General features: G+C 45.7%; 1 protein-coding gene across 1 annotated transcript in view; it reads right to left on the bottom strand.

The window, feature by feature from the left end:
* Positions 1–10,111, bottom strand: part of LOC139416833 (rho guanine nucleotide exchange factor 25-like) — an 84,656-nt gene extending 74,545 nt beyond the window's left edge. Inside the window, exon 1 of the mRNA XM_071165930.1 lies at positions 9,687–10,111. Within this exon, the coding sequence (XP_071022031.1) occupies positions 9,687–9,825 (139 nt within the window). The 5' untranslated portion in view covers positions 9,826–10,111. The remainder of the gene's footprint in view (positions 1–9,686) is intronic.
* Positions 10,112–12,208: the final 2,097 nt, after the last annotated feature.

The raw sequence follows: 12,208 nt of genomic DNA, 5'->3' as shown, positions 1-12,208 counted from the left end.
TGGGCTGCAGTGGTTACATGCGGTCTTTGGTTGTGAGGTCGGCTGGTAACAGCTCCGGGGGACATTCCTGCAGTCAGCATGCTTGTTGCACGCTCCCTCAAAACTTGAGAGGTCTGTGGCATTGTGTTGAGTGACACAACTGCACATTTTAGAGTTGCCTTTGATTGTCCCCAGCGCAAGGTGCTCCTCTGTAAGGATCATGCTGTTTAATCAGTTTCTTGATATGCCACCCCTGTCAGGTGGATGGATTATCTTGGCAAATGAGAAATGCTCACAAACAAATTTGTGCACAAAATTTAAGAGAAATATGCTTTTTGTGTGAATAGAACATTTCTGGGAGCTTTTATTTCAGCTCATGAAACCTGGGACCAACACTTTACATGTTGCACTTCTATTTTGGTTCAGTATATTTCAATTGACTGAATTCCTTATATGAACTGCACCTTAGTTAAATCTTAGACATGTTTTCATGTTGCGTTAATATTTCTGTTCAGTGTAGTAGTGTAGAAAGCCAGTATATAGTAGTGTAGAGAGCCAGTATATAGTTGTGTAGAGAGACAGTATACAGTAGTGTAGAAAGCCAGTATATAGTAGTGTAGAGAGCCAGTATATAGTAGTGTAGAGAGCCAGTATATAGTAGTGTAAAGAGCCAGTATATAGTAGTGTAGAGAACCAGAATATAGTAGTGTAGAGAGCCAGTATATAGTTCTGTAGAGAGCCAGTAAATAGTAGTGTAGAGAGCCAGTATATAGAGAGCCAGTATATAGAAGAGCCAGTATGTAGTAGTGTAGAGAACCAGTATATAGTAGTGTAGAGAGCCAGTATGTAGTAGTGTAGAGAGCCAGTATGTAGTAGTGTAGAGAGCCAGTATATAGTTGTGTAGAGAGCCAGTATATAGTAGTGTAGAGAGCCAGTATGTAGTAGTGTAGATAGCCAGTAGTAGTAGTTGTGTAGAGAGCAAGTTCATGTATATAGTTGTGTAGAGAGACAGTATATAGTTGTGTAGAGAGACAGTATATAGTAGTGTAGAGAGCCAGTATATAGTAGTGTAGAGAGCCAGTATATAGTAGTGTAGAGAACCAGAATATAGTAGTGTAGAGAGCCAGTATATAGTAGTGTAGAGAGCCAGTATATAGTAGTGTAGAGAGCCAGTATATAGTAGTGTAGAGAGCCAGTATATAGTAGTGTAGAGAGCCAGTATATAGTAGTGTAGAGAACCAGTATATAGTAGTGTAGAGAGCCAGTATGTAGTAGTGTAGAGAGCCAGTATATAGTAGTGTAGAGAGCCAGTATATAGTAGTGTAGAGAGCCAGTATATAGTAGTGTAGAGAACCAGTATATAGTAGTGTAGAGAGCCAGTAAATAGTAGTGTAGAGAGACAGTATATAGTTCTGTAGAGAGCCAGTATATAGTTATGTAGAGAGCCAGTATATAGTAGTGTAGAGAGCCAGTATATAGTAGTGTAGAGAACCAGAATATAGTAGTGTAGAGAGCCAGTATATAGTTGTGTAGAGAGACAGTATATAGTATTGTAGAGAGCCAGTATATAGTTATGTTGAGAGCCAGTAAATAGTAGTGTAGAGAGCCAGTATATAGTTCTGTAGAGAGCCAGTAAATAGTAGTGTAGAGAGCCAGTATATAGAGAGCCAGTATATAGAAGAGCCAGTATGTAGTAGTGTAGAGAACCAGTATATAGTAGTGTAGAGAGCCAGTATGTAGTACTGTAGAGAGCCAGTATGTAGTAGTGTAGAGAGCCAGTATATAGTTGTGTAGAGAGCCAGTATATAGTAGTGTAGAGAGCCAGTATGTAGTAGTGTAGATAGCCAGTAGTAGTAGTTGTGTAGAGAGCAAGTTCATGTATATAGTTGTGTAGAGAGACAGTATATAGTTGTGTAGAGGGCCAGTATACAGTAGAGTAGAGAGCCAATATACATGTGTGTAGAGAGCCAGTATGTAACAGTGGCTGGATCAGTGTATTACTGTGTACACAGAGCAGATGGATGGGCTGTTGAGGGTGACACCCTGGTGATTATTTTTACTCTAGTTATTGTTCCTGGGCAGTCTCCGTCCGTCCGTCCGCCCCCCGCCTCCCTCTCTCTCTCTCTTTCTCTATCTCTCTCTCTCTCTCTCTCTCTCTCTCTCTCTCTCTCTCTCTCTCTCTCTCTCTGTGTGTGTGTAGAGCAATGCTGCAGGGGACTCGTATACCCCTCTGAGGGAGCGCTGTGCTGATTCCCTCTGATAGTCCTTCATTATGCCTCACAGGCATCATCTCAGCTCAGTCTGTTCCTCACTCACTCTCTCCCTGTCGCTGGGGAGACTCAGAGAAAACAGATGCAGGTGAAAGCTTGGAGCCGATGAGGGAGCGGGCGAGGTGGGACGTTGTGGTAAACACATCAACCAAAGCAGCCGCTCGGATGAAGAGGAGCCACTCAGATGAAGAGGAAGGAGTCAATAGAAAATGATTGCCAGAAAATTGAAAGGAGAAGCATAGTTCTCTATCATTTTTTCCCCTCACTATCTTTTTCTATTCTGCTGTTGACAGCAGTGCCTGCCTCTCTAGTCTGATTACTCACACTCCATATACCTCTCCTCCCCTACTCCATATACCTCTCCTCCCCCACTCCATACACCTCTCCTCCCCTACTCCATATACCTCTCCCCCCCTACTCCATATACCTTTCCTACCCTACTCCATATACCTCTCCTCCCCTACTCCATATACCTCTCCTCCCCCACTCCATATACCTTTCCTCCACAACTCCATATACCTCTCCTCCCCTACTCCATTTACCTCTCCTCCCCTACTCCATATACCTCTCCTCCCCTACTCCATATACCTCTCCTCCCCTACTCCATATACCTCTCCTCCCCCACTCCATATACCTCTCCTCCCCTACTCCATATACCTCTCCTCCCCTACTCCATATACCTCTCCTCCCCCACTCCATATACCTCTCCTCCCCTACTCCATATACCTCTCCTCCCCCACTCCATATACCTCTCCTCCCCTACTCCATATACCTTTCCTACCCTACTCCATATACCTCTCCTCCCCCACTCCATATACCTTTCCTCCACAACTCCATATACCTCTCCTCCCCTACTCCATTTACCTCTCCTCCCCTACTCCATATACCTCTCCTCCCCTACTCCATATACCTCTCCTCCCCTACTCCATATACCTCTCCTCCCCCACTCCATATACCTTTCCTCCACAACTCCATATACCTCTCCTCCCCTACTCCATATACCTTTCCTACCCTACTCCATATACCTCTCCTCCCCCACTCCATATACCTTTCCTCCACAACTCCATATACCTCTCCTCCCCTACTCCATATACCTCTCCTCCCCTACTCCATATACCTCTCCTCCCCTACTCCATATACCTCTCCGCCCCCACTCCATATACCTCTCCTCCCCTACTCCATATACCTCTCCTCCCCCACTCCATATACCTCTCCTCCCCTACTCCATATACCTCTCCTCTCCTACACCTCTCCTCCCCCACTCCATACACCTCTCCTCCCCCGCTCCATATACCTCTCCTCCCCTACTCCATATACCTCTCCTCCCCTACTCCATATACCTCTCCTCCCCTACTCCATATACCTCTCCTCCCCTACTCCATATACCTCTCCTCCCCTACTCCATATACCTCTCCTCCTCTACTCCATATACCTCTCCTCCCCTACTCCATATACCTCTCCTCCCCTACTCCATATACCTCCCCCCCCCCCCCCCCCCCACACACACACACACACAGACACAGACACACACAGACACACAACACACACACACACACACACACACACTACTAAAAACATCACCAGGTTGGATGCTTCCTATCTGATTATGAAATATGACTCAAACTAACAGCCAAACACTTTCATGATTTGTCATGCACTACTCAGCATGAGAGGAGGAGCCCACTCATTCCGCAGGGTTAAAGGGAACTCTTATTCTCCTGCAGCCCAGTAGCCAGCAGCCCAGTAGCCAGCAGCCCAGTAGCCAGCAGCCCAGTAGCCAGCAGCACAGTAGCCAGCAGCCCAGTAGCCAACCAATGTTGCTGACCAGCTATGACAGATCAACCAGAACAACACAGATATCAACCAGAACAACACAGATATCAACCAGAACAACACAGATATCAACCAGAACAACACAGATATCAACCAGAACAACACAGATATCAACCAGAACAACACAGATGCATTCCCTTTCCTCATTATGCCCACCTCTCTCGCTGTCCATCTCTTTTACCCCCACAGTGGGCTCCTCCTCTCTCTCTGTCCATCTCTTTTACCCCCACAGTGGGCTCCTCCTCTCTCTCTGTTCATCTCTTTTACCCCCACAGTGGGCTCCTCCTCTCTCTCTGTCCATCTCTTTTACCCTTACAGTGGGCTCCTCCTCTCTCTCTGTCCATCTCTTTCACCCCCACAGTGGGCTCCTCCTCTCTCTCTGTCCATCTCTTTTACCCCCACAGTGGGCTCCTCCTCTCTCTCTGTCCATCTCTTTCACCCCCACAGTGGGCTCCTCCTCTCTCTCTGTCCATCTCTTTTACCCCCACAGTGGGCTCCTCCTCTCTCTCTGTCCATCTCTTTTACCCCCACAGTGGGCTCCTCCTCTCTCTCTGTCCATCTCTTTCACCCCCACAGTGGGCTCCTCCTCTCTCTCTGTCCATCTCTTTTACCCCCACAGTGGGCTCCTCCTCTCTCTCTGTCCATCTCTTTTACCCCCACAGTGGGCTCCTCCTCTCTCTCTGTCCATCTCTTTCAACCCCACAGTGGGCTCCTCCTCTCTCTCTGTCCATCTCTTTTACCCCCACAGTGGGCTCCTCCTCTCTCTCTGTCCATCTCTTTTACCCCCACAGTGGGCTCCTCCTCTCTCGCTGTCCATCTCTTTCACCCCCACAGTGGGCTCCTCCTCTCTCTCTGTCCATCTCTTTTACCCCCACAGTGGGCTCCTCCTCTCTCTCTGTCCATCTCTTTTACCCCACAGTGGGCTCCTCCTCTCTCTCTGTCCATCTCTTTCAACCCCACAGTGGGCTCCTCCTCTCATGCTGAGTAGTATCCACCACCAGCTCCCGGTCACTGCCAAATGCTAAAAGTTGAATAGTAAAAGCTTATGTTTATGCATGTCATTAGCCTCCCGGGTGTCTCACACACACACCACACATTCACATATCATCAAGTTGCACTAAGGAACCCATTGATTTTGTTCATCTCTAAGCATTGATTAGAAAGATTGGAGTTGTTTGCCTTGACTTGGTGGCTGCTTGGAGTTTTATTGAGGTCCAGATTGCTCCATTGATTTGACTGTTTGTAGTCTGCAACGACTGCGTTGCAGTCACCACCCTTGATGGAGGGGATGGAGCGGAGCAAGAGAGGGGGGAGGGAGGGGGGACAGGAAGCTTAGGTTCTATTGGCATTCATTACTGACGAATATCTAGTCTCCTTAGCCTACTCCTCTAGGTCATGAATATCTCAGCCAGTCTCCTTAGCCTACTCCTCTGGGTCATTAATATCTCAGCCAGTCTCCTTAGCCTACTCCTCTAGGTCATGAATATCTCAGCCAGTCTCCTTAGCCTACTCCTCTAGGTCATGAATATATCAGCCAGTCTCCTTAGCCTACTCCTCTAGGTCATGAATATCTCAGCCAGTCTCCTTAGCCTACTCCTCTAGGTCATGAATATCTCAGCCAGTCTCCTTAGCCTACTCCTCTAGGTCATGAATATCTCAGCCAGTCTCCTTAGCCTACTTCTCTAGGTCATGAATATCTCAGCCAGTCTCCTTAGCCTACTCCTCTAGGTCATGAATATCCCAGCCAGTCTCCTTAGCCTACTCCTCTAGGTCATGAATATCTCAGCCAGTCTCCTTAGCCTACTCCTCTAGGTCATGAATATCTCAGCCAGTCTCCTTAGCCTACTCCTCTAGGTCATGAATATCTCAGCCAGTCTCCTTAGCCTATCTCTAGGTCATGAATATCTCAGCCAGTCTCCTTAGCCTACTCCTCTAGGTCATGAATATCTCAGCCAGTCTCCTTAGCCTACTCCTCTAGGTCATGAATATCTCAGCCAGTCTCCTTAGCCTACTCCTCTAGGTCATGAATATCTCAGCCAGTCTCCTTAGCCTACTCCTCTAGGTCATGAATATCTCAGCCAGTCACCTTAGCCTACTCCTCTAGGTCAAGAATATCTCAGCCAGTCTCCTTAGCCTACTCCTCTAGGTCATGAATATCTCAGCCAGTCTCCTTAGCCTACTCCTCTAGGTCATGTGTGACATTAAGGTGCCATTTAATCACAAATAGTAGCCTTTTCCCTGTAAAGTGCACTACTATTGACCAGAGCCCTATGGGAATAAGGTGCCATTTGGGACGCAGCCCCTTATGATGATGTGAGACGGATCTCTGTGACCATCTCCTCTACCATCCTCTCGTTTATCTGGCAAGTCTGCCAGGGTTACTCACCACTACAGAATGAGTGAGACCAGCAATAGCAGGGGATTCTAGACAGGATTCTAGAATAGTAGGGGATTCTAGACAAGATTCTAGAATAGTAGGGGATTCTAGACAGGATTCTAGAACAGCATGTGGCTCTAGACAGGATTATAGAATAGCAGGGGATTCTAGACAGGATTCTAGAACAGCATGTGGCTCTAGAGAGGATTCTAGAATAGCAGGGGATTCTAGACAGGATTCTAGAATAGTAGGGGATTCTAGACAGGATTCTAGAATAGTAGGGGATTCTAGACAGGATTCTAGAATAGTAGGGGATTCTAGACAGGATTCTAGAATAGCAGGGGATTCTAGACAGGATTCTAGAATAGCAGGGGATTCTAGACAGGATTCTAGAATAGCAAGGGATTCTAGATAGGATTCTAGAATAGCAGGGGATTCTAAGCAAGCGAATAATACTGCAATGTGCAGAGACAACATTGTTGAGAACTGGGACCACATGGCACATCCAGAACCACATGTTCTACTGTTTTACCTACAAACATCACAACACAGACGGAAGCAACCCTGGCCATGTGTAGTCAGCTTTCAGTCAGCCGTCTGAAAGAGATTTCCCTAACAGAACAAGGAACCTTATCCAGGTTACACTGAGCTATCGAGTATGGAAGCAGCACACTTCTATAGTAGCCTAGTGCATCAACTACTCACGTGACGCTAAGCCAGTGCTAACCACATGGACTTAATCTGTAAAGTAAGTCTAGATCTGGCCTCATATTGATATTCCAAATGTAATTTTGTTAGTTTCCCAAAAGCACCAGTCATTAAAGTAGATCAAGGTCTTTCCTAGTTATTACTGCCAAATATAAATCATCTGGTTTTATTGGATTAACACACAGTAACTTCATGTTGGATCAAAACAAGTCTTATAGTAACTTCATGTTGGATCAAAACAAGTCTTATAGTAACTTCATGTGGGAATATAACAAGTCTTATAGTAACTTCATGTTGGATCAAAACAAGTCTTATAGTAACTTCATGTGGGATCAAAACAAGTCTTATAGTAACTTCATGTGGGAATATAACAAATCTTATAGTAACTTCATGTGGGAATATAACAAGTCTTATAGTAACTTCATGTGGGATCAAAACAAGTCTTATAGTAACTTCATGTGGGAATATAACAAGTCTTATAGTAACTTCATGTGGGAATATAACAAGTCTTATAGTAACTTCATGTTGGATCAAAACAAGTCTTATAGTAACTTCATGTGGGAATATAACAAGTCTTATAGTAACTTCATGTGGGAATATAACAAGTCTTATAGTAACTTCATGTGGGAATATAACAAGTCTTATAGTAACTTCATGTGGGATCAAAACAAGTCTTATAGTAACTTCATGTGGGAATATAACAAATCTTATAGTAACTTCATGTGGGAATAGAACAAGTCTTATAGTAACTTCATGTGGGATCAAAACAAGTCTTATAGTAACTTCATGTGGGAATATAACAAGTCTTATAGTAACTTCATGTGGGAATATAACAAGTCTTATAGTAACTTCATGTGGGATCAAAACAAGTCTTATAGTAACTTCATGTGGGATCAAAACAAGTCTTATAGTAACTTCATGTGGGATCAAAACAAGTCTTATAGTAACTTCATGTGGGAATATAACAAGTCTTATAGTAACTTCATGTTGGATCAAAACAGTAAAAAGGCTGCCCAGACATGCTCTGCTCTCTGTTCCCAGAAAGGAAGCTTTTTCCACCAGCAATAGATTACGTTCATTCTCATTTATCGACTTAAAAACTCAAAACTTACAAGAGAGAGAGAGAGAATGAGAGCAAGAGAGGGAAAGGGGTAGGGAGAGAGAGAGAGAGAGAGGGAGAGAGAATGAGAGCAAGAGAGGGAAAGGGGTAGGGAGAGAGAGAGAGAGAGAGAGAGGGAGAGAGAGAGAGAGGGAGAGAGAGAGAGAGAGAGAGAGAGAGAGAGAGAGAGAGAGAGAGGGAGAGAGAGAGAATGGGGAGAGAGAGAGAGAGGGGAGAGAGAGAGAGAGAGAGAGAGAGAGGGGAGAGCGAGAGAGAGGGGAGAGAGAGAGAGAGGGGAGAGAGAGAGAGAGAGAGAGAAGACAAAAACTAACTAACTAACTAACTGACTAAAATAGCTTGCTGTTTGAGGTGGTGGAATTCTTCAGAGTAGCCAAGTCTGAAGAATCAGCTCCGTCCCCTGGTGTTTTAATCCATCCACGTGCTGCACGTATTTAGCCAACACTGACACCCAGATGGGTGATACCTCTCTCAAGGACCTAAACACACACAAACTGACACACAATATTTTTCTTCTCTCCATATTACCAGTAGATTCTGTGACTTCTCCATGCCCTGTCCCTGCCTCTCTCTACAGCACACAAGCAAACACACACACACTATTCTAGTCCCTGTCCCTGCCTCTCTCTACAGTACACAAGCAAACACACACACACACACACACTATTCTAGTCCCTGTCCCTGCCTCTCTCTACAGTGCACAAGCAAATACACACACACTATTCTAGCCCCTGTCCCTGCCTCTCTCTACAGTACACAAGCAAATACACACACACTATTCTAGTCCCTGTCCCTGCCTCTCTCTACAGTACACAAGTAAACACACACACACTATTCTAGGCCCTGTCCCTGCCTCTCTCTACAGTACACAAGCAAATACACACACACTATTCTAGTCCCTGTCCCTCGTCCCTGTCCCTGTCTCTCTACAGTACACAAGCACACATCTGTTGCTCCAGCTGGGGGCAGTGTGGAGGAGATGAGCAATAGGCACACTTAAACTATTAGTACACACTACACAGTACACTCTCCGTGCAGAACAGAGAGCGAGATAAGGAGGCGGTGGCTGGACATCTGAGCAAATATGGCAGAGAGGGAATAAAAGGAATGTTGAACTGACAGTGGTATTACAGGGAAGAAGAGCTGACAAGGTACAAATCTGTCGTTCTGCCCCTGAACAGGCAGTTAACCCACTGTTCCTAGGCCGTCATTGAAAATAAGAATTTGTTATTAACTGACTTCCCTAGTTAAATAAAGGTAAAATAAAAAATTAGGAGGGTAGTAGTTGGGTTGTTGAATCACACAGACACATGCATATACACACACACAATATAAACACACACACACACAATATAAACATACACACACACAACAGCAGACGTGTGTGTATTGTACTACTAACCTCTGACCCAGGCATAGCAGCAGCCACACTTGATCAGGACTTTACGGAATAAGTGTTGGCAGGCACAGCCCCTGTGGAGGTGGCCCCCTTTTAATGATGTACCCCTGGCGCTGGATGACTGGCCACCAGTGGCGGGCATGGCCCAGCGAACACACAAACACACTAGATCCTCGCGGTGCGGTCCGAGGAAATTCCAAAGGAATGTCCGGAGAGTGTCCACAGATAACAACACAGAGGAAGCAGAAAGTCCAGTTAAAACTCAGAATCAGAGGAACCTCTCTTAGAGAAACAAACTTTCATACTGAAAGACAGAAAGTCATGGGAATAATTCTCTCTTTCTCCTTCTCTTTTTATTTCCAGTTGCTGAGCTCTTTCCTCTGTTAACTGCCTGGTCAGACGACTGAGTAGCAGACTGCCTCAGCGACAGAGAGAGAGAGCGAGATGGGGAAAGAGAAAGAGATGAAGCAAGAGGGGAGGGGTTGAGGGGGAGGAGTCTGTTACAGCTCTAGTTGCTGCCTGGCTATTCCAGGGTACTGTTCTCACTCCCCTTCTTTGCTTCTCTCCTCTCTTCCTGTCAAGTGTGTCTTCTGTTTCTCTTGGCGACCCTTCTCTCCTCTCTTCCTGTCAAGTCTCTTTTTCTCTTCTTTCTGCTATCCCTCTGTCCCTCTCCTCTCCTGCTCCCTCTCTCCTTCCCTCACCTCCTCCACCAGTCTCTCTCTCTCTCTCTCTCTGTCTGTCTGTCTGTCTGTCTGTCTGCATTATTTGCTATGCTCTTTCTACATGTCTGGATGCTGGATGTGACTTTGGCAGACTGACTTAACACCTCTAACCTAACACCCTGAAGGACTCCTAGTAGAAACCCAACACTTCCCACAGGCTAGCTGAAATGCCTCTCTCTCTTTCTCATTCAGATTGCTTTATTGGCATGAAATACAATTAGTAGATTTTGCCAAAGCAGTGTAGTGGTACACAATGTTCCCTCTTTTTGTTTTCAGTACTGAGCAGATGTCAGGTCTGCTGAGTGCAAACTTGAACATTGTGAAAATTCTGTGCAACATCTGGTATGTGTTCACTATGAACACTGAGGCTGTACCTACTTTAAGTTACAGTTTTAACAGTGGCCAAGTAGGCTACTGTGGCTATTTGATCATAATGTGGGACTACCAGAGCAGCCTACCATCAACAACATGGAGAAAATGCATCCCATCACATTTTAACATGGAAATAGCTGTTCTATCATTCAGCCTACAGCAGCAGCCAATGTGTGGTGTTCAATGTAGACCTGCATTCCATGAGACTTAAAAAAACATGCAGGACTTGACATTAACCTGTTAATCCACTTGTCCTTCAGACAAAGTGACTAAACATGTTGTTGTGTTGTTTGATGCAAGAAACGAATTTACAAAATAAAAAAGCATTATTATTCCCATACCATTATTACAGAGAATCAGACAAATTATGCTACCCTCTGCCTATTGTCTGCTTAGATTATTCAAGCCTGTCTCAAAATACAACACTGCCCCTTGAAGACAGTGCGGCTTGGTTGGGTTGTGCATGACTTTCAACCTTCGTCTCTCCCGAGCCCGTACGTGAGTTGTAGCGATGAGACAAGATAGTAGCTACTAAACAATTGGATACCACGAAATTGGGGAGAAAAAGGGGTAAATTCAACAATAAATAAATAAATACAAATTCTTATACTAGTAAGTAATATACAATGGAAATACTTCAGGGAATTCCTGACAGGCCGTCCCCAGGTGGTGAAGGTAGGCAACAACACCTCCACTACGCTGAACCTCAACACAGGAGCCCCACAAGGATGCATACTCAGCCCCTTCCTGTAATCCCTGTTTATCCATGATTGCGCGGCCCCGCATGCCTCCAACTCAATCATCAAGTTTGCAGACGCCACAACAGTGGTAGACCTGATTACCAACAATGACAAGACAGCCTACAGGGAGGAGGTGAGGGCCCTGGTGGAGTGGTGTCAGGAAAATAACCTCTCCCTCAACATCAACAAAATGAAGGAGCTGATCATGGACCAGGACACAGCAGAGGGAGCACGCCCCCATCCACATCAACGGGGCCGTAGAGGAGAAGGTGGAAAGTTTCAAGTTCCTCTGCGTACACATCACTGACGATCTGAAATGGTCCACCCACAGAGATAGTGTGTTGAAGAATGCGCAACAGCGCGTCGTCAACCTCAGGAGGCTGAAGAAAGACAGGTGCAGGGTGGCTGGGTGGCTGCCCTCACAAACTTTTACAGGTGCACCATTGAGAGCATCCTGTCGTGCTGTATCACAGCCTGGTACAGCAACTGCACCGTTCACAAATGCAGGGCTCTCCAGATGGTGATGCGTTCCGCACACTGCCTGCCCTCCAGGACACCTACAGCACCCGGTGTCACAGGAATGCCAAGCTCATCAAGGATATCTACCACCGGAGCAACAGCCTGATCACCCCGCAATCATCCAGAAGGCGAGGTCAGTACAGGTGCATCAAAGCTGAGACCCGGAGACTGA

The sequence above is a fragment of the Oncorhynchus clarkii genome, chromosome 9 (assembly GCF_045791955.1).
Source record: "Oncorhynchus clarkii lewisi isolate Uvic-CL-2024 chromosome 9, UVic_Ocla_1.0, whole genome shotgun sequence".
Lineage (NCBI taxonomy): Eukaryota > Metazoa > Chordata > Actinopteri > Salmoniformes > Salmonidae > Oncorhynchus > Oncorhynchus clarkii.
Note: the sequence above shows the minus strand (reverse complement) of the source record. Positions and strands in the feature narration are given on the sequence as shown.